Source organism: Rattus norvegicus, chromosome 6, assembly GCF_021556685.1.
Source record: "Rattus norvegicus strain SHRSP/BbbUtx chromosome 6, alternate assembly SHRSP_T2T, whole genome shotgun sequence".
NCBI lineage: Eukaryota > Metazoa > Chordata > Mammalia > Rodentia > Muridae > Rattus > Rattus norvegicus.
In genome coordinates this window covers 59,220,730-59,243,398 of record NC_141539.1, presented here as the reverse complement: position 1 = coordinate 59,243,398, position 22,669 = coordinate 59,220,730, and the positions used below count along the sequence as shown (strand labels likewise).

General features: G+C 39.9%; 1 protein-coding gene and 1 pseudogene across 1 annotated transcript in view; both read left to right on the top strand.

Moving 5' to 3' along the window:
* Positions 1-7,757: 7,757 nt before the first annotated feature.
* Positions 7,758-8,105, top strand: Rps26-ps5 (ribosomal protein S26, pseudogene 5; annotated as a pseudogene).
* Positions 8,106-8,784: 679 nt separating this feature from the next.
* The window catches only part of Lrrc72 (leucine rich repeat containing 72), a 60,134-nt gene continuing 46,249 nt past the window's right edge, over positions 8,785-22,669 (top strand). The window contains exons 1-3 of the mRNA NM_001431886.1: positions 8,785-8,961; positions 14,150-14,223; positions 19,415-19,484. Coding sequence (NP_001418815.1) covers positions 8,872-8,961; positions 14,150-14,223; positions 19,415-19,484 — 234 coding nt within the window. The 5' untranslated portion in view covers positions 8,785-8,871. The remainder of the gene's footprint in view (positions 8,962-14,149; positions 14,224-19,414; positions 19,485-22,669) is intronic.

Genomic DNA, 22,669 nt, shown 5'->3' with positions numbered 1-22,669 from the left:
GAGACCACCAACACTGCCCACCCCTGCCCACATCCCTGGCCCAAGAGGAAACTGTATAAGGCCTCTGGGCTCCCGTGGGGGAGGGCCCAGGAACAGCAGGACGCCTGCCTGAGACACCGCCGGAACCTGAAGGAAACAGACCGGATAAACAGTTCTCTGCACCCAAATCCCGTGGGAGGGAGAGCTGAACCTTCAGAGAGGCAGACACACCTGGGAGACCAGAAGAGACTGCACTCTGTGCGCATCCAGACGCCAGAGGAAAACACCAAACGTCATCTGGAACCCTGGTGCACGGAGGCTCCCGGAAAGACCGGCGCAGATCTTCCCGGTTGCTGCCGCCTCGGAGAGGACTTAGACAGTGCCCCATGAGCAAACTTGAGCCTTGGAACCACAGGTAGGACCAACTTTTCCCCTGCAAGAAACCTGCCTGGTGAACTCAGGACACAGGCCCACAGGAACAGCTGAAGACCTGTAGAGAGGAAAAACTACACACCCGAAAGCAGAACACTCTGTCCCCATAACTGGCTGAAAGAAAACAGGAAAACAGGTCTACAGCACTCCTGACACACAGGCTTATAGGACAGTCTAGCCACGGTCAGAAATAGCAGAACAAAGTAACACTAGAGATAATCTGATGGCGAGAGGCAAGCGCAGGAACCCAAGCAACAGAAACCAAGACTACATGGCATCGTCGGAGCCCAATTCTCCCACCAAAGCAAACACGGAATATCCAAACACACCAGAAAAGCAAGATCTAGTTTCAAAATCATATTTGATCATGATGCTGGAGGACTTCAAGAAAGACATAAAGAACTCCCTTAGAGAACAAGTAGAAGCCTACAGAGAGGAATCGCAAAAATCCCTGAAAGAATTCCAGGAAAACACAATCAAACACTTGAAGGAATTACAAATGGTTATAGAAGCAATCAAGAAAGAACACATGGAAACAGCCTTGGACATAGAAAATCAAAAGAAAAGACAAGGAGCTGTAGATACAAGCTTCACCAACAGAATACAAGAGATGGAAGAGAGAATCTCAGGAGCAGAAGATTCCATAGAAATCATTGACTCAACTGTCAAAGATAATGTAAAGCAGAAAAAGCTACTGGTCCAAAACATACAGGAAATCCAGGACTCAATGAGAAGATCAAACCTAAGGATAATAGGTATAGAAGAGAGTGAAGACTCCCAGCTCAAAGGACCAGTAAATATCTTCAACAAAATCATAGAAGAAAACTTCCCTAACCTAAAAAAAGAGATACCCATAGGCATACAAGAAGCCTACAGAACTCCAAATAGATTGGACCAGAAAAGAAACTCCTCCTGTCACATAATTGTCAAAACACCAAACGCACAAAATAAAGAAAGAATATTAAAAGCAGTAAGGGAAAAAGGTCAAGTAACATATAAAGGCAGACCTATCAGAATCACACCAGACTTTTCGCCAGAAACTATGAAGGCCAGAAGATCCTGGACAGATGTCATACAGACCCCAAGAGAACACAAATGCCATCCCAGGTTACTGTATCCTGCAAAACTCTCAATTAACATAGATGGAGAAACCAAGATATTCCATGACAAAACCAAATTTACACAATATCTTTCTACAAATCCAGCACTACAAAGGATAATAAAGGGTAAAGCCCAACATAAGGAGGCAAGCTATACCCTAGAAGAAGCAAGAAACTAATCATCTTGGCAACAAAACAAAGAGAAGAAAAGCACACAAACATAACCTCACATCCAAATATGAATATAACAGGAAGCAATAATCACTATTCCTTAATATCTCTCAACATCAATGGCCTCAACTCCCCAATAAAAAGACATAGATTAACAAATTGGATACGCAAGGAGGACCCTGCATTCTGCTGCCTACAGGAAACACACCTCAGAGACAAAGACAGACACTACCTCAGAGTGAAAGGCTGGAAAACAACTTTCCAAGCAAATGGTCAGAAGAAGCAAGCTGGAGTAGCCATTCTAATATCAAATAAAATCAATTTTCAATTAAAAGTCATCAAAAAAGATAAGGAAGGACACTTCCTATTCATCAAAGGAAAAATCCACCAAGATGAACTCTCAATCCTCATCTTCGGTTGGTTTATATACAAGTGTGCAATTTCTAGGCTTGAAAGTAAAATGATGCTATCTGGTGCTGGATAGAGGAGCCTTATTTTTTATTATGGCAGCTTGCTATTTTTGTAACATGGTAATTTGGTTGAACACAATAAAGTACAGTAGTAACTGATCTCCCCTTCTTCCTGGATGAGTGAGGAGATGATTAAATGTTGATGTCAGCATCCTTGAGCATATTCAGATGAGCTTCTGCTTCTGTTGAAAAGGATGCTGTGTTTGATTGTGGTCCGAAGCTTTGAAGCACTACTTGGCATCTCCTTCCTTGGAGGTCTCACTGTTTAAACATAACAGATTTGATAGCTTGTTGGTAAGGTGAGGTCCAGCTTGTCTCCACTAGGTCATCGTCATGTGAATCCGGTGGTTATACGGTTTTGTTCTAGGGATATTTCATTTTTTTAATAACGGTTTTAGCTGACATTCATGGAGAGAATGAATCCTAAGAACTGTGCCACTAGTGAAAGGAAATCCTGTCTAGAGTATGTTTCTTTACAAAGCTGTGTCACACCATCCTTTGGGCCCTCTGCTGGAAAAGTAGAATCAAGTCTCAAATAATGCCTTTTAAATTGTATCCTCTAGTATTATAGATGTAGGACAGTACTGTATCATACCTCTGTGGATGTAAAATAGCTTGTACCTGCTTTATGATACGTAGTAGTGACCGTGCTTTATCAGAGCTGTTTTTAATGATGTTGCTCAGAATGTTTTCTTTCCAGATGATGATTGAGAAGCTAATTTAAAAAAAAATGGTGCCATGTACCACAAGAGTAACAGAACTGTGCTGTTTTCTCGGGTTTTGTTTTTTTACTTTTTTTTTTTTAATGGAATGTGCTGGATGTCTCTACAGTTTTGTTCAGATGACTGCAGAACCTGGAAAAGCTGTTGCTGCTGTTGATGCATAACACACTGCTATTATTGGTCTTTTTATATAAATATAAATATATATATACAGATATATAATTTGAATTTTTTGAAACTTTAGCTGTGCTGTCAACTTTGGAAAAAAGTATCCCCGTTTATTGTGTTGAGTTGGCACTGTACAGAAATTAACAGCCATATTGGTCTAGAAATGTTGAACTTAAGTTTTTTCCATTTGTACAGGGGTAACACACTGTATTAAATATGTACGGTCTTATCTACGTGGGTTTGATTACAAAAACTAATAAAGTATTCTCTAAATTTAAAAAAAAAACAAACAAACAAACAAAAAAAAAAAACAGCCGGGCAGGGGTGGTGCGCGCCTTTAATCTCAGCACTTGGGAGGCAGAAGCAGGCAGATTCTCTAGTTCTTCCCCCAGCTGGACCTTCCCATAATGCAAAAAAAAAAAAAAAATGTCTCGAATTTGACAGAATGACTGTGCTTTACACTGCTCCTCTGTTTTTTAACATATGGCTCATGTGAAAACCTTTTAATAAAGAGATGAGAAAAATATCCTTTGCTTTGTAAATACTATATGTTGGGAAACTATACTTTTAAATTAAAAATCAATTTAGGGCTTTCAATTGGGCATCAGTAAAACTGTCCTTATGTCCCCAGTTACACTCCATGCCATCACTTCCTGCAGGCCTACCGCCTAACATTAATATTATTAGTAGCAGAGGGCAGTCCTCTTTTCTATCCTGGTTGCCATCATGAAATCATAGGATCTGGAGTAGGAAGCTTATGACAAAAATCCATAAATCCAGACACATGAAGAGAAGGCATCATACAATGATGCAAAAACCAAGAGACAAGGATCACTGGGGGCATTGTAAAGAATGCTTTCTATTTTGGTCTATTTTTCATTGCTGTAGTAAAATACCTGAAGCTAAATAGTGTATAATGAGAAAAGGTCTTTTTGGCTCATAACTTGGGAAAGTTTATAATATGAGTTAGTTGTACTTTATGGTTTTTGTTGAATGATGGTATCATGAGATATGAGTCCACAACTAACTCATAACTAAGGGCTAGATTTTATATTTTACAACAAGTCACTCATGTAGCAAACTACCAAGTCCCAAGAGAACTACCTTAAGCTCTCCTAGGGGCAGTTCCCTCAGTGACCTAACAGTCTCTATAAGTCTTCACCTCTTGAAGGTCCCCTACCTCACTACCAATAATACTAGTACCATGGGCACCAAAATTACCACATGAAGATTTGGGGACCAATCACAATCAAACCACAACATTAGCCTGCCTATTTCTGTGTGTGTATATATGTGCATACATTAGATAAATACAAACACTTCTGTATACACCTGTGCATACATATTTACACAGATGTTATTTATTTCAAGGGTCTGATTATTATCTCATTGTGATAAGATGTAACATTCCTGCTACCATTAACAAGACTTTGGGGAAATTTTGACAACTCTCACCAACTCCAAACACAAAAGTTAAGATGATCAATTCCATTGACTTCAGAAATTTAAATTGCACATTTGAAGTTAATTTTTGTAAAGGGCATGATTTTCATCCTACACACTCTTCAATTTCAGTCAAGAGTATTGCACTTGGCATTGTGACTGAGAACCCCTTGCTTTGGTCCTCTTGTCTGGCTCTCCTCAACTCCCACAGCATGCATCTATGAGCCTACTGGAGTTCCGGCCTTGTGTTTATTTTTACTCTTTACTTTGGGATCTGAAATGCTGCACATGTGCTCTAAAGGGACCTTCACACTGTGGGATGCTCCACTCTGACACTGTGTGTGGCACAGGCCACACCCAAAAATCAACTTCCAAACACAAACCAAATGCAAAGAGATCCTCTACTAAGCAAGGCAAAGAGAGAAGATGGGTGAATCGGGCAGAAACAGTAGCAAATAGCTTTGCAAGAAGTAGTTTTCTGCAGGAGAGGTCTGTGTTAGAATGTATTGGTAAGTTCTGATTGGGTACTTTAACTTGGAAAATCAAAACAAAAAATTTTGATTGCCGGACCTTGATATTTTGATAGTTGGACATCGGCGTTCAGTCTCAGGAGTGGGTCAGTAGTGAAATAAGGGAATACACATTGGTGGCTAGCTTTAGGGGCGGAATCTAAAAGTTTGGCAAGCGGGGAAAGGGTAAAAAGCAAAACCTGTTGGTGCCGTGTTTGCCACACTTGGGCCTGCTGGAACCCTTCTCTCCCCTAGACCCAAAGGACAGGAACGAGTGCCTACAGCAGAACGGAGGAAGCCTAGACAATGTCCACTATTCTCCAGTGTGAAGTCATGATGAATTAGGCACAAGTTTCCAGCTGAAAATTATTTGATCGCGTTTCTATGTGAGTTTGTTTTTTGTTATTTATTTATTTATTTATTTATTTATTTATTTATTTATTTAAGCTCTTCAGACCAACATAGAACTGTTTCTGAACAAGGATCACCTCATTTTTCTGTATAGACAGGGCCTTGGGAATCTTACATGGAGATGGAAGAAAGCAAATAAGAAAGAGGTAGGAACGGCTGCTTTGCTGAGAGAACCTGATGAGAACTACATGCAGACAATCCTTCAGACGGCAAGAGTTGGATAAGGCTGTGGAGGGAGACGGATGTCTCCCCTTGCGGCTCAGAACCAACCACCACCCTGATAACTCAAAAAATGTAACCATGGTCAAAACCCTCAGGTGCCAACACAGGCAGGTGGTGTCATAATCAGGGGACCCCATAAACAGGAGACAGATGTACAATGATTGAATTTGTGTTGGTCTTCATTCCCTCAGTCTGTACTGTAGAAAGTGGGTGTTAATGGTCATTTCAACTAAAAAGTACTTATTACTCACTTAAAAAAAAGAACGTGCAGACTGATCTTGGAATTATTTAATGAGATGGTTTTAATAATAGACCATCACACAGTTTTCTTCACATACTTTTTTAACTGCAGAACTCTTCTTCAAAATCTCCACAATAGTTTTCACGATAAATACTACACCAAATCTTTGTAGAATAATGTTATTAAATAATGAAAATTTTAACTGAGCTTTCAACTTCTTCATTTTGTTAAAAGAGAGAGAGAGAGAGAGAGAGAGAGAGAGAGAGAGAGAGAGAGAGAGAGAGATCCAATGACGTTAAGTGACTTGAAACTGGTCAACAACTAGTTAATGTCAGAGATGAGGCTCAGGCCCCACATGCCCCAACTTGGTGCACAGGGCCCTTTCTTCTTATCCAAACCCACACGCACGCACGATGCAAGAGAGCTTTCAAACTGGGGTATGCACACCGCTCCAGGCAATGGCAGAGCGCCAGGGAGGTGAAGCCACAGGATAAACACAGGGTGTCTTGCTTCAGTGTAAATATTACTCAAAGATTTGAGAGGAGTTAGGAGAACCACTTTATTTTTATTAAAACAAGATTGATTATAAAGGAGGCTGCACATTCTAAATGAATTTTTAAGATTTCAGGCTGTGTTCCTCTGGCTACCATCCTAGCTTCTGATGGTAAAAGCCTTCTGTTCACTGCTCGGGATGCTAACTAAAATAATGATAATTGGCTCACGTAAGGACATCTCGGAAAGAGTTTTTATGCTAAGGTGCCTTCTTTCGCCTCTGTCTCTGACATTCTGCAGCTAAGTTTGCATTATTTTAGCTCCCATGGCCATTTAATAGTAACATTTTTCAAAAGACCACAGTAAGATGTTAGAATGAGGGCTCAAGTCAGTGTGCTTGCCAAATCTAACAATGTGAGTTTCATCTCCAGGACTCACAGGGTAGGAGAGAAGACACACACACACACACACACACACACACACACACACACACATGCGCACACACACACACACAATTAAGGATGTATTTAAAGGATCTTACAGTGATTTTGAAGTCTCGTTTCTAAGAAAGATTTGTGTTTCTTAATCTTTATTTTTAGTTTTATGCAATAAAAAGTAAGATGTATGAGATTAAAAGGTAAACTTTTCAAATACAATTTTAGTAGAAATTAAGTGGATTATGTTTGTAGGTTTGTAAAAGTTTTTGCCTATGGTTTTAAAACTATGTAAAATGTACAAAACTTAACAAATGCTGTGTTTTGTCATTTCTCCGTGCAACATATTAATATTTGAGATGGTATAATACATATTAAGTACAAAAATGGAATCGAGGGCAATAAATTATTTAATACACTTTTAAAGCACTTCTTTAATGGGCTATATCTTCATTTTATTTCTGGCATAATAACCTTTTAAAAAAAACAGTTCTCAGGGGATTATACCCTCTGGGTTAATTCCAGCCCCAAGGTCTTGATTTCTCCATGGAGACCATCTTCAATGCTCTATTCTAACACCACTTTTAAATGCTTAGAAGTCAGATCCATTTTAGAAAGTTATATTTGATTTCTAAATATGAGGTTTATAGACCAGAATTCACCTTGTTCCATTCAATCAGTATTTTTTTAATGCAGTATATAAAGTACTGACAGAAAACAAGAGACACCACAGACTGGATCCTGGTTTTAAAGTTTCCCCCGGACGTGCCCCAGCTGAGAGAATCCTGACTTACACCAAAGAGATTGCAGAGAAATCAACGTGACTGGTTCTGAACCAATACATACATACATACATACATACATACGTACGTACGTACATACATTCATACATACATACATACATACATACATACATACATACATACAAGCTATGGCAGGCCTCTTTTCAGGTTTGGCTCCAATATGACCTAAAAAAGAAGAAACAAAGGTCATGCCAAAAAGGGTTGCAGCCACGTGCAGCCAATTCGCTGCACAAACTGCGCCCGGTGCGTGCCCAAGGATAAGGCCATTACGAAGTTTGTCATTTGGAACATTGTAGAAGCCGTTGCAGTCAGGGGCATATCTGAAGCAAGCGTCTTCGACGCTTATGTGCTTCACAAGCTCTTTGTCAAGCTGCACTACTGTGTGAGCTGTGCCATTCATAGCAAGGTCATCAAGAATCGATCTCGTGAGGCCCGGAAGGACCGAACACCCCCACCACCATTCAGATCCGCTGGTGCTGCATCATGACCTCCGCCAAAGTCCATGTGAAGAGATTTCTTGAGGGCAGAAAGAAAAATACCTTGGAAAAATAAAACGGAAGTTATACTTTTGAAAAAGCTATGGTAGGAGAGATTTGCTAAAGGAACATTTATTTCCTGCTGTTGGCCCATGCAGTCAGCAGCAAGTTCTAGTTCCTGTGTGGTTGGAATCTTGAAGATGCCGCCATCCTCGCTCTCTGTCCTAGGTATGGGTGCAAGACCTTGGTGCGGATATGTTAGGGGTACCCAAACTTCAGCATTTGAAATAAATATCTTAATTCTATGATTTCAAATCAAAATCGGTGCAAAATAATAATCCACGCTGAGTAAAATGTCAAATTTTACGTAAGAATGAAATCGTGAAGTTTTTCCATTTGTGTGGAGTTCCGCGGAGACTCGGCAGAGAAGGCCGCACTCCTCACTTGTACAAAAGCTAGCAGCTTACCGGGATACTTCATTTCCGTAAAAGGTGCTTATACCTCGACTCTGAAATGATTGCTGGGTGACTGTTTGTTCTGGCCCTCGGGCCCACCACTCCTGGTCTCTAACGCATAGATGACCTCACTGTGAGCCACGGCCTGCACACCCGCCTGGAAACAGAGAGGACACAGAAGGTGCTGTGATGTACCAGCACAAACGTCATAGAAGTCAGGGTTTCTCTTCAGAGCTTGCCTGATTTATTTTGGTCTTTAGTGGACGGAAAGGTAGAAAGGAAGGAGGCGGCCTTGGCCAAACCCAGTGGGTTATTGGTGGCCTTCACTGCCAAAGTTTTCTTGATGTCCAGAAACCAGAAGTCCTCCTTGCCCATCTTTCCATGTGCTAAACTCCAGAAGGTGTCAGAAAATGCTCTGCCAAGCAGTCTGAAGGTAAGAGGCACCTCCCTTGCAAGATCAACAGCCTTGGACTCAGGTTCAGTTAAGGTAGATAGGGGTTTAACGCAAAACTCTGGTCTCCTAGAGGATGCCCCAGGGGTCCTGGTAAGGAGATGTTTGCAGTGCTAAACTCCTCTCCGTCTCTCTAGCTAACCTGCAGATTAACTTCCTGGTAAGGAGGTGTTTGCAGTGCTAAACTCCACTAGGTCTCTCTAGCTAACCTGCAGATTAACTTCCTGGTAAGGAGGTGTTTGCAGTGCTAAACTCCACTCGGTCTCTCTAGCTAACCTGCAGATTAACAGTCTCCATGGCAGACTGGGGATCCATGCTAAATCTTGACTTGGGCTGTGTTGCATGGGGGTGCAGGAATTGATCCTTCAAGATGTTGCCTGCCCTTGCTCTTGCTTTCCTTCTTGCTCCTGCTCTGTCCCCTTGCCCCCTTCCCCGTTCTTTCCTCCATTCCCTTCCCCCATCTCTCTCCATGTGCTCTCCACATGCTCATGCCCGCCCTTCCCCTCCCCTCCCTGCCTCTCCCCACTTCTTTGCCTCTACTACCCTCCTAACTCATCTCCCCGGGCCCTGAATAAACTTCATTCTATACTAAAAAAAATGTTTCCTTTGGTAGATGTTAGTGCAATATTCAACTATTCTGCAATTTTAAAACATTAACTTCCTGCATCTAAATTCTGAGACAATGAGTCGTGGAGAAAGCATTTCACAGTTGGCTGCATCTTCCTTCCAAGTGCTCTTCTCTTCATCAAGCAAGCCACCATGATGTTGTCTTTGGTATCGTGACATCGTTGCTAGCATTGCCTGTGCCTCCCTGTTGCCTGTATTATGTGCCATTTGCCTGGATCCTCTGTCCACACACCATGTGATATTATCCATTGCTTGCCTCTATTCCCTGTCACCCAGTCATGCTTGACTTCCCAGAGGTGGCTTTGCTTGTTGTCTAGACCTGTATCCTTACCCTCAACTATCACACACACATTGATGCTAGAGTCATTTTCTGGACGCTTATTACATTCTTTCTCCAGTCCAAAGACTCAGTTAGATATTCTTATCATTCTGTGTTAAATTCAAAGTCACATTACCCAATAGTTAACTAAACCCATGTTTTAGATATCAACAAGGGCAGGACACCAAAAGGAATTGAAACAAGTCTTGGAAATAATGTCATTCATTTACTGTTTTAAAACAGTAATGTAGTTGTCCTGTGAAAACGTAGACATTTGTTAGACTTTCTACTTGGATTTTACCAGGTAGAACATGTATACATGTATCTGTATTTATGAATCCTGTGAAGTCAACTTATATTTCAAGTGACAGTTTACAAAAAAAATGTGTGGTTTTTCGGTTGTAGTGATTGAAGCCCATAAAAGTTTTATTTGGACACTAATTAAGTGCACACTCCCAAATCTACATTACAAAGTAAACACTCATGATGTGATTCCCAACCACCTTTTCAAACTTTTCCTCCTAATTGCTGTCCATGACCTTTCCTTTATGCTCAAAGCTGTGCTGTGCTGATCCTGTGCACCGTTTATCCGTGGTGCTCTGAGTAACCAGCCCTTCCTTCCATCAAAATCCTGGTTCTTTTCCTGCCTTTCTTTAAGCCCAGACTCTTGATCCTGCCCTGAGACCTCATCCCCCAAAGGAACAGGAATTTCTTCTTCCTCTATCTTTGCTACAGGTTGTCTCCCCTTTCTTACAGCATTTACCAGTTGCCACCTTCTTGTATCTCGTTAGATGTCCCTTACTGTCCGCTAAGATCTGGTCATAGATGGCGGGCATCTTACCAAATTTACCCTTAGCTTAACCAGGTAAACTTAGAGGAGAGTTACAGCCTAAACTAAGCCCTTATAGGAGTTTTAGTATGGGGCCTGGGTGACTGTGTTTGGATCTACTGTTTTGAAAATATTTCTTTTTAAAAATGCCTACCATGTCTATCCTGTCTTAGAAAATGACATAAAATTCTCTTCAAAAAAAGTAATTGGAATTACTGTGTCATTTCTGCACCTTTACCTAAGCAAAGAAGAAGACAGAGGGTTGCCCAGATCTTTGAACACTTGTGGTCACAGTTGCATTGTTGGCCATAACTGAAAGAGCATCTACCCATGAGTCTATCTATTTAAGTATTAGATGCAATAGAATGTCACTGAGCTTTATGAAGTGAATTTCTGATACATACTACTACATAAATCCTAAGGACCTTCTGTTAACTAAAGTAGACCAGTCACCATGGCCAAGTGTTACAGAGGTCCATAGAAGATACTCTCATAGAATCAGGAAGCAGAGTGATGCCTGCCTGCCAGCCAGGATTTAGGGCAGAGTGTGCATGTGAAGAGGGGAGCTTCAGTTATACAGAGGAAAGGTTCTGGAAGAAGTCAGTGTTGGTGGTTATAAGGCAGTGTGGATGCAAATCCTTGAGAATATCCCTGATCCTATAGAGTTATAAATCTGAAAAGAGCAAAATTGTTAAAGTGTGTGTGTGTGTGTGTGTGTGTGTGTGTGTGTGTGTGTGTGTGTGTGTGTGTTTTACCACGATGTTAAATCATAAGGGAAGGCTGCTGGAAGACCTCTTAAGTGAAGGTCCTCCTCTGGAGGAGCTAGAGTTCAAAACTGCCCACCATGGCTCAGTGAAACCTAAAAACATCACAGTGCACGTTGTGGCACTTTGCTTTTCAAACTTTGTACTGGAGTCATACATAATTATTGAGTGAAAAGGAACATGCCATTATCGAAGATGTATGAGTGATTAATTGTACCAGGAGTTTGCAACTTGTGATATTTGCAACGTTCCTATTCATTTCGTACTTTTCTAAAATTATTAAAATGTTAAATATCTCTTCTGTGGCCAAAATTTTGAAAATGTATAATACTTTCTGGTTGTCAGGTTAACACGTTTATTATAAAATATTCAAGTACTTAAAAATGCATTACCTTGAGTTTAGCACTATGGCATTGCCAACGGCACACGGCAGCTACTCAGAAGCTGAGATGGGAGAATCACATTCACCCAGGAGTTCAAGATCAGCCTGTGTAACATATAGCAAGACTCCATCTCAATAAACACACACACACACACACACACACACACACACACACACACACACACACACGATGCATCTATTTATATGTAACATATATACATTCAGATATAATATATATTCTAGAAAGGAAAACTTCCTCAATCACATGATGGCTTTTGTTTTAGTATGTACATTTTGTATGTATTAATTTTTTAAAAAAGAAAACAGGTAATATTGACTTAAACAAACTACATTCCCATTAACATTTTACTTAAAAAATGAATGTTTAGATTCCCTGATCTTCAGGGAAACAAAACCAGAAAAATGCATCAGCATAGGCAGAGATTTACTAAGAGAGGTTGGTTCACCTGGGAAGGAGGGACTGGACCTCTTAGAACCTGCTATCTGCAAGCTGGACGTCTAAGCAAGGCCATAGCCTTGCTCCTGTTCAAGGGCAATGGCTGGGAGTGAGGTTGTGTGGGGAGAGAGGAAGGTGAGCATCCTGCTCCACAGTGACAATAAGTGTGCTTATCCTCTACTTTCTGATCTATTCTCAGCACAGTGTCTTGGGTGGTGCACACCATATCACGGAGAATCAGCTTCTTTGCTCAGACTGCCATTCTCCTCTGGAGACAACACTCACCAACTCTCACCGATGATGTTTAACAACTACCTGGGCATCTCTTAGCCAGTCATGTTCACATATAAAATTGACCATCATACCCTTTGCTATATTTTTAAAAACCCAGACAACTATTCCACTATGAGGATATGCTTTAATCCATATGCCAATTACGGGGAGTGTTTCATAGCCACAGAGAAGCAGGTTGAGATTGACAAGAATACATTTCTCTGTGGAAACTTCACTGTGTTTCCAAGTAGCAATGGCTAGACAGAGTTGAAAGCATGAGTATAACTTTGACAGAATAAAAATTTAATTCTACTTTGGCTCTAAGTCACTTTGCAGTATCTTGATTGACTCTGTGTAGGCTGAGGGTTTAGATGCTTGAGAGGAAATACCCAGGGGAGAACATCCACGCCTGGCCCAGTGAGGTTTTCCAAGGTTTGTGTGAGTGTAAAACATAACCCAGCTATTGGAATACTTGAGCCCCGGCCTATCACTCTCCACACCCCCACTTCAACTTCCCTCTAGAATCAAGGGAAGTGAGGAGCGGGTAGCCTCCAGTCATCCTCCATTAGGATATACATCCCTCTCCGTTCCTCTCAGTGTACTTGTTCATCTGCTTACTCTGACATCTTAAAGTTCTCTACTTCCCAGTCAGTCCACTCTCAAAACCTTGCAAATCGCTTTCTGACACTGCCGTCTTACCACCCACCACAAATCCACACCCCAAGTCTTTGATTGTTTTGACTCTCATAATTACGATGTTTGTGGGCCCCAGAACTGCACGGGTGACCCCGTCACTTTTGTTGTGTCTTGTTAGCTCTACACGGTCCTGGCCAATTATAGACGGGCTGTAATTATTCCATATTACTCCCAGTCAGGTGGCCTACAACTGTTCATTTGGTAATTATTAAAGAACAAGCGAAGGGTGTTAGAGCTGTTGCTGGGCCTGTACTTTTAAAATAAAACCCTGTGGCAAGAAAACGGACACTGTATTAATTTACTCAGAGGAAAATGACATTCAATCCCTTGTTTGATACTTGTTGACAACTTACTGATGCTGAAGCATACTGAAGTGGGCCACTGAAAATCCATCTCTGAAAATATACATTATATTGTACTCCTACCCCTAACCTGGCTCTAGATGCTCTCTCTAAATACAGAACCCCGTTAAACACTAATTCTTCATTTCTGAAGGGACATTTTAGAATAATCGTTAAAGAGCCAAAGTATTCTACCTCATAGAGAATTGACTTGATCGTGGTGTTTATACATATTCGTAGTTCTTCCCTCTCTGGTTGAAAGTTATTTACACATCTGTGCCTAGGGTTAAAAGTAATGAGATTCAACCACAAAGATGAGTAAATAATATATAATTGTAGTGTTGGAATTTATCAATTAGAGCGGTTGCCTCCATATTCGCCTTTCTTTTGATCTTCTTGTAGACATATTGTTATTGACTGCAAACGTCTCAGTATTTTTGCTCATCGGAATGCACTTTGACAGATTAATTATATGTTATCAGGCACTTGAAGATCAGCTAAAGATATGTGGCCACAAGAAGGATATTGACGTCTTGGAACTGTTCCTTTCTAAAAAGTAAGTTTTCTTCATGGAAAAAAATCAACACGGAAGAGTATCATTTTACAACCTTTTATAGGGGCAAATGTTTTTCAATACACCTTCTTTAAGGACTGACTGTGTAGGTGACCACAGCCTAGTTTCTTTACCACTTAAGAGGGTCTGATACTTACACTGGAGAGGCAAGACATTGAAAGGGATTAAAAGGCAGAGGTTACTGAACCAGGCTGCCTCAAGATGATCTTGGCATGTTATGTGACTTTCCTGCTAGGATTATCACATTTAAAAATAAATAAAACACCAGGTAAATATGGATTCTAGAAAAACACTGAATATAATTTTTAGTATCATGTCTCAGACAATATGTTATTTTTTCAAAACTTGCAAATATTAACTAGATACCTTTTACTTCATTTAGCAATTCTATTCTTGTATAATAGTACAACCTTATTACAGGATTGCTGTGACCGTGAGAGTTAGAACATAGAGATCTGGTACATAATAAACATTCAGTGATGATGATGATGATGACGACGACAACGACGACGATGATGATGATGAAGGAGGAGGAGAAGGAGGGGGAGGGAAGGGGGAGGAAGAGGAAGAAGGAGAAGAAGAAGAAGAAGAAGAAGAAGAAGAAGAAGAAAAGAAGAAGAGAAGAATGATGCTTCATTGTTCTTATGCTATAAAAACAACTCTTTTGCTACAATTCATAAAAACACTTAGGTTAATTTTGTTAGCAAACAAGAAAACCTCTCCTTTATGTCAAGGTGGTGTTCTATAGAACACAGTAACCCCAGTGTCTGAGACAGACTCCAGGTATGAGAGGGAGAGGATGTGCTGGGTAGTTTGACTCTGACCCACTGTATTTCCACTGGCCAATAGGTGGCATTCTGCACAGCCATTGTTTACATTTTAGTAGCAATAGCACTACTCTGATTCATATGTGTCCCCAAAATTCATACTTTAGAAACTAAATCCCTAATGCAGCAATGCTGAGAAACAAGACCACGAGAGCTCTGCATTACACTCCCGGCTTAATGCCATTGCCACCAAAACAGGTGTGAGTTTGCTCCCCAACCCTCCCACATCTTCACCAGGTCATAATGTAGCAAGAGGGACAGATGCTATCCAAACCTGGGACTTAGCAATCCATTCTCTGCTGTTGAGAACAGGAGTAAGAGAAAGAAAGTGGGCAAGAGAAAAATTCTTTGCAACAGCATCACACCATGCCCATGCATGTTCCGCCAGGCCACTGCTCTTTATTTCTTTCCTCTTTTCAGGCAAAGCATGCAACTCCCATCATCCTGAGAGCAAGTTTGTGTATGTCCCTGTGCCCCGCTGTGCTGGTCACTTTCCTTTAGGTTCTTAGGTCTGTCATTCACCTTCAGTGCCAGGACAAGAAAGGCATTGCTATTGCTACAGTGCTTAGAAACAAGACTCCTCCCGGAAGCCAGCACGAGTCCTTCCAGTTGGTGAGCACCATGCCAGACACAGATGTGTCCTATGGTTAACAGGAGCAAAGGTTGCATTTTGTAGTTCGTACATGGGTGTGGGGGATCTATATCATGAAAATCCCCTAGGATCTTAAAGATCATGCAGAAATTGCAGCCAACCAGGATTTCCATTGGCCATTAGCTCTTTAAGCATCAAAATAAATAAATTACTATTTAGGGACCACACACCATAAAATCATGTCTTTGCCATTGTCAGGATCGTACTCTGATGAGAGAAAAAGTGGGGAGGATATTATTCTTTCTTTGTGACAGAATCTGAGGAAGAGATAAAGATTCGTCTTGTGCCTCATATTTACCCTGAGCCTCATCAAATCTGTTCTTTATAAAGAACCCATTCTGAGGTAAAGGGTTATAGTGAAACAACATGGACAAAGACCGGATTGCTGTTCCTTTTCATTAATTTTTATATTTATTTTGTATTGGGATTTGGGTAGAAAACAACTTCAGGGAATCAATTCTTTGTTTTCACCTTGTAGGACTCAGGGATCAAACTCAAGCCCTTAGCTCTGCCTTCAAGTTCCTTTAACCCTGAGTCATTTCACTGGCCCTGTGACTTTGATTTCTCCCTTTCTTGGGCTTCGCTGGCCATGAATAATTTGTGTGTTATTATATAATAGGCATGGCATATATTTATTTATTTAAAATCTTTGGAATCCAGCCTCACTTTAATGAAACAGCCCAGTTTAACAATGAATTTAATCACTGTGTCTACAATGATTTGAGAACTTATTCATTAATACACATATTTCTTTGGCAATATTAAATATTTATTTTACCTTATTACTACAGAAAAATGTGTAATTTTTAGTGGGTCTGAATTGCTTGTTGGTAAGATAATAAAGAGATGCTCCACTTGAAATTTAAGCCAATGCTTGGGTATAATTCATTGGCAAAGCACTTTGCCCAGCATGGATGTGGGTTTGATCCTTAACTTTAAACAAACAAATGTTTTAGAATAGAGCAAAAAATTTGAACATGTTCGAGGTCATGCTTTTTGAGCTTTTTGAGTCTTTTTAGAAATCAGTTTGATTTATAACAATAGTAAAAATTTATATGGTCAAAACGTTGCATCAATAAGCCTTTTGCAACTCTAACAATGCCATACTGATCACAAGAGTGGGTAGATAAAAGGGATAGCTTTAAAACACTAGAAAAATTAAAAATATCGAACCTTAGCTATCAGTGATTATTGGTCTTCTTATATGAAAGACAACAGAGTCAGGGCAAAAAATATTTCACGGTCTATAAGCATAAACTAGGTGAGCGTTGCTTAAATCCCTGTTGCCCTTGCAACAACGGTGTCTTTTCAGTATCTCTTGGTAACTGCAAAGCATATACTCTGTAACATGCACTGACATATTATTGTCAGCAGAAGTCATAGCATCATTAGTAGTAAGTTTATACCTCACAGTCTTGCTTGGCCTCATCTTAAAATGTAACAGCTTATTCTTGTTGTAGGACAGGTGGTGCAGAATAAATATGCCCAGCTTGAGAGAACTTTCAAAAAAGTATCACTTTGTTACATTTATGTTATAACAACATTTTCAACATTCATATTATTACTATAAGAAAACTGATAAGGATGATTGGACCCATTGATAACTAATGGATTAAATTTTATATGAAATTTCTAAAGTGAGGCTCAAAATCATTATACTTCTAAGTAGAGGTTGTTTTTATTATATCAATGAAGAGTTAAAATTAACATGCTGTCATCACTGTCTAATGCCGGAGTCAGATGCCCCATGTTCCAAGGAGTCGTTTCCAGAAACAGACCGCAGACTACAGAGAGAGAATGCGTTAGTGCCATGCAAATGCTCTTTGTAGTAAGAAAAGTTAATTAATGTAAGAAGAATGGGGATCAATTCCAAATCAGGCAGGGGTCACCAATTGAAGGCAATACCATTGTGAGGAGCACAATGTCATGTGTGGAGTCAGAGTTGGGCCCTACACATTAGCTTTTTACTATAAAATTTACACTTTTACAATACAGACCTGGCAGACCCTAAACAAATAACAGAACTTAGTTTTACCAGGAGTGAGACAAACTGACATCGTTAACCTTCTGAGGTAACACAGACTTTCCACCAATGCCATTAAAGTGATGTATCTGGAATATAACTGTTAGGAAACTGTGAGATGGGTCAAGAATACGTAGTGTGGTCTAGGACTGTTCAATATGTAAATATGTTAATAGGGCATACTTTGGCAAATGTATACTTACAATGACTGGAGTTAGGTCAACTGAATGTAATATGTGAATATTGATAAGACATAAACAAACTAAAAAGGAAATATAGGAGAGTATGGGGATGTGAATAATTTGATGATTTACATTACTGAATTAAACTTAACCTCCTTTGGTAGGATTATAGTATTATGATTTGCAGGAGAATATTTTAGTTTAGAAGACATGAATAAAGAGCTATTCAGAAATGAGAGGCCCGCAATAAGAAGCCATATTTTGAAATGACTCCAAGAAAAATCACACACACACACACACACACACACACACACACACACACACACACGCACATAGGCACATGCACATGCATGCATACACATGTGCATACAGGAACACACATGCACATACACACACATACACATGCACACACAATAGAGTGAGGAAAATGTAGCAATTATATCTTTTTTAAGGTTGTGGGCTAGAGAGATGGCTTTGTAGTTAAGAGTGCATACTATTCTTACAGAGGACCTGAATTTGCAGCACCTATACCAGGCAGTTCATAGCAGATAAAATAAGTCAAGATGTACTTCAGAAGCAGAGCCAGGGACCGCTAGGCTAGAACTCCCTAAGGATTGATTAGCTTTTGTGGTACCAGAAGGCAACATGTATGAGTCCAAAGGAGGGAGGCAACCAACGGTCTTACTCACCTTTGTTGCTTATGGACCAGCATTGAATGATAGCCTAAGGGTACAGTAACACCATGGATACTGATGATATATATGTTCAACAAGTAGGAGAATCACGCCTGGTACTGGAAACCAAGATAAGTACTGCATGCTAGTGATGTGATGGTTATTGGAGAAGAATTTGCAACTTCTGACTTACTAATTGCCATCCCTTACAACAATTTATAAGCATTTTCTTTATACCCACGGAGAAGTGTAATCTTCATTCTTTACCATGGAAACTCTCTTTGCAACAGATGGAGGCCACCACCGAAAACCACAACCAATTAAAATGCAGCAGTGTGGAACCCAATCCCAAAGGATTCATGTACAATGGGAATGTTTTCATTCCCATTCGAAGGCTCAGGGAATGTGGCAGAAGGCGTGGGAGGACTGGAATAGCTAGAGGATCTGAAGTTTGCAGACCAATCACAGAGTGGGAACCTGCAGACAAGACTAAGTTTAATATTTCACATTGAGTTGACAGTCCAAGGTCCCCTTCATTTTTCTCTCCTTCCCCAAAGTCCAGCAAAGTGTTTTGAAATGAGATGGAAACAAACTCTGCAATAATAAGATATAAATTTCAGCTAATGAGCTTTACTGAGAATGAAAGTTTAAATCAAATGCTATTCCTTCTGAAATTAGAACGTAAGTGCACCATCAATTCTGAAAGGACAGAGAGGCCTTGTCAGTTCCTCCCAAACTATCCTAGGCAGTATGGCCAGCCTTATCAATAAGCAAATGACCTGTTGCTAATATTTATGTTTTTTTCTCCTTTCCAGAGACCTGACAGAGGTTGTTGATCTTTCTAGATTTAAAAAATTAAGATATTTGTGGCTCCATCATAATAAGGTAATGTTGGGTTTTATCTTTAAGTTACTTAAGTGTCTTCATTTCATGCTTTAATGTTTAGAGTATTAAGTATTATTTGTAAAGCAACACTATATATATTTTATATATATATATATATATATATATATATATATATATATATATATATATATATATATAACATATAGAGATATCAGGGACCTACCCATCAGATGTAGGTACATCTGGTATTTTGAGTAAAACAAGGTGGAATTCTATCAGACCACAGATTTATTTCTGCCTCCCAAGTTCTGTAAAGGAAAGCTTGGCTGTCCCTCCTTTCCCAGTAATTCCAAAATCTTACAGTCCATTCAGGCAATGTCTTAGATCAAGTTCATAAATGAAAATATTTTTCATATATTATTCTTTCTTTACAAATGAAGCACAGATAGGTGTGTGTGTGCGCGCGCGCACAAACACACACACACACACACACACACACACACACACACACCACACCACGCCCTACCTTGGTGGAGATGAAATTTACATCTCACTGTTGAGGTATTTATTGCAATCTCATTTCCAAACATTTTACTGGGAATTGTTTGACTGTGCGTGGTAATCTGCTTTCTTTATTAACTAGGGAGATGTAGTTGTCCCTTTTCTTGCCTCTTCATCTCCATTCCAGTCTTCCCTAGGGATGCTATGGTGCTATGGCGACAACTGTCTTTACCCATATCTCCAGCCAGGTTTTCTATGGGCTGGAGAGGTGTGCAGATTGACGAAAGCAAATGAGAAACAGTTGCTTGGTATCCACTAGAACTATCAGGTTTTACAGGTTGGCCCTTGACTCTATGGATCATCTGGAAGCTTCCCTGCTAGGTCTCTTGTAATGTTCTCCATCTACCAGGGCCTTCATAGTCTCCTATGGCAAGTGCCTGGTGACCAGTCTATGGTGTTAATAAGGGTGATGGGAACATTAGAGGTGAAGTCTAGTGGAAGCCTCATCGTGTCATTAAGGGTCTGCTGGAACCATGGACTCTCTCTCGTTCTTAGCTTTCTGGCTATCTTAAACAATCTCATCTGCCACACATTTCTCTTGAAATATTCTGCCTCACTATCAGCCACAATTCAGCTAGACTGAAAACAGAATGAAAGCTCTGGAACACAGGGCCAAAAGTCTTGCTCCAAGTTGATTTACTCCAATATTTAGACGTAGCAACTGAAAGCTAACCACTGTCCCGGTCCAGTTTCTTTCTACTTGTTGTTCCCAACCTCACCTTTATCCAAATGCTAATTGTAATGAAGTCTCTGAACCTTGACACTATATACTTTGTAAAGTGTCTCAGATCTGCACTCTTTTACTAATATTGCACTTATAAACATTTTACTAATGCATGTTAATCACATAGAATTATAGGTGTCATTGTAATGCCTCCATATGTAACATATGTAACATACATTTAACATATTCACCCCTCCATATCCTCTCCCAAGTCTGCCACTCCTGGTTCCTGTCCTCATCCTAAACCATTTTTCTTATGTTTCCATGTCTTGCTTTTTAAGTCTGTAACCCACATAATAGAAAAATGATGTACTATTTAGTACAATTTCTGGCCTATTTCATCTGACATAACGAAGCTCTATTCTCCAATGTTTTTCTGAAACAGGATGATTTTGTTCACCCTATGATGACTTTAATACACCACTGAATACACTTCTACACACACACACACACACACACACACACACACACATTTTACTTATCCATTCATATGCTGTGAATAGTGTCAACAAAAGCTTGGGTATATAGGTATATCTGTTTCTTGCATTTATTTTTTTATTAATATAATAAAATTACGTGACTGACTGGCACTTTATTTTATCATTTGTTGATTAGATTATTTGTTCTTTTGGTATTTAGTTTTGTTTCAGTCTTCGTATTTTGTATAGTGGTTCCTGTAGAATAGTTGACAAGAGTTCTCTCCCACTCTAGTCTATCTCTTTACTGTTTCTTTGGCTTTGCAGAGGTTTTCTTATTTCATTAAGTCCTATTTGTAAATTCTTGCTACTGTTTCTGGAGCTATTAGAGTCCTAGTCAGGAAATTGTTACATATGTCTTTAAGATACATTTCCTATGTTTTCCTCTAGTCACCTCAAAGTTTTGGGTTTTACATTAAGAACTTTGATGGACCAACTTTTAACCTGTGCTCTATCTCGTTCTGAAGTCCTTGGATTCATAGATCTTTATCCTTTGGTCAAAGGAAAAAGATGTCAGCAAGTCTCCAACTTTAGGGATAGTTCTCCAGGCCAGAAGCATAGTATGAAAAGCTTCCTTTAGAAGCTGTCGTTTAGAAGGAAGAGCCTCCCCACCTTGCCCTCGCTGTAATGGCCTCAGTGTAGGGCTCCCAGCTCTTCTCAAGCAAAAGAACAGAATCAACTGACACTTAAACCCAGGCAGTAAGTTAACTGGTTAGAAGATGGCTTTTTGGGCTGGAGAGATGGCTCAGTGGTTAAGAGCACCCGACTACTCTTCCAGAGGTCCTGAGTTCAATTCCCAGCAACTACATAGTAGCTCACAACTATCTGTAAAGAGATCCAATGCCCTCTTCTGGTGTATCTGAAGACAGCTACAGTGTACTTTTTACCTGGATTTTGTTTATTATACATTGGTAAATCTACCTGAACCTTTCAAATTCAGATCTCCATCAGAAGGATGCTAATCTTTTCCCTAACAGTGCAAAAGTCTGTATTCACAACACAGAATTTTTAAACAGCTATGTTTATGAGAACATTTCAAGGTGTCATTACATTTTCTTAACCAACTGGGTGAAAATGGAAAATGAAATTGCATTCAATATCAACTATAAGCAACAGTCTGTCTCTTATCTCGAAGTAACTTCTAAAAGGAAAAAAATACGAATTCCTTCAAGGCTCAGGCAACTAACAACTGAAATGGAAAGTATATGTACCCCTAATGGGTATTAAAATTCAAAACTCTTCTCGACACCCTGCCAGAAAGTATCCTGGGTCGTCGAAGTCTGAGTAAAACCAAGATGGCAATCATCAGGCAGGGCAACGATGACCACACCATTTGTAAATCGAGAGACACGATTAGGGAATTGAGGGGATTTCCCTGCTATCTGTGACTGAGTCTTGTCTGCCCCCCAGCCACTCGCTGATCTTTCATACAGTTGATCCACAGAAGGGATCTGCAGAAAGCA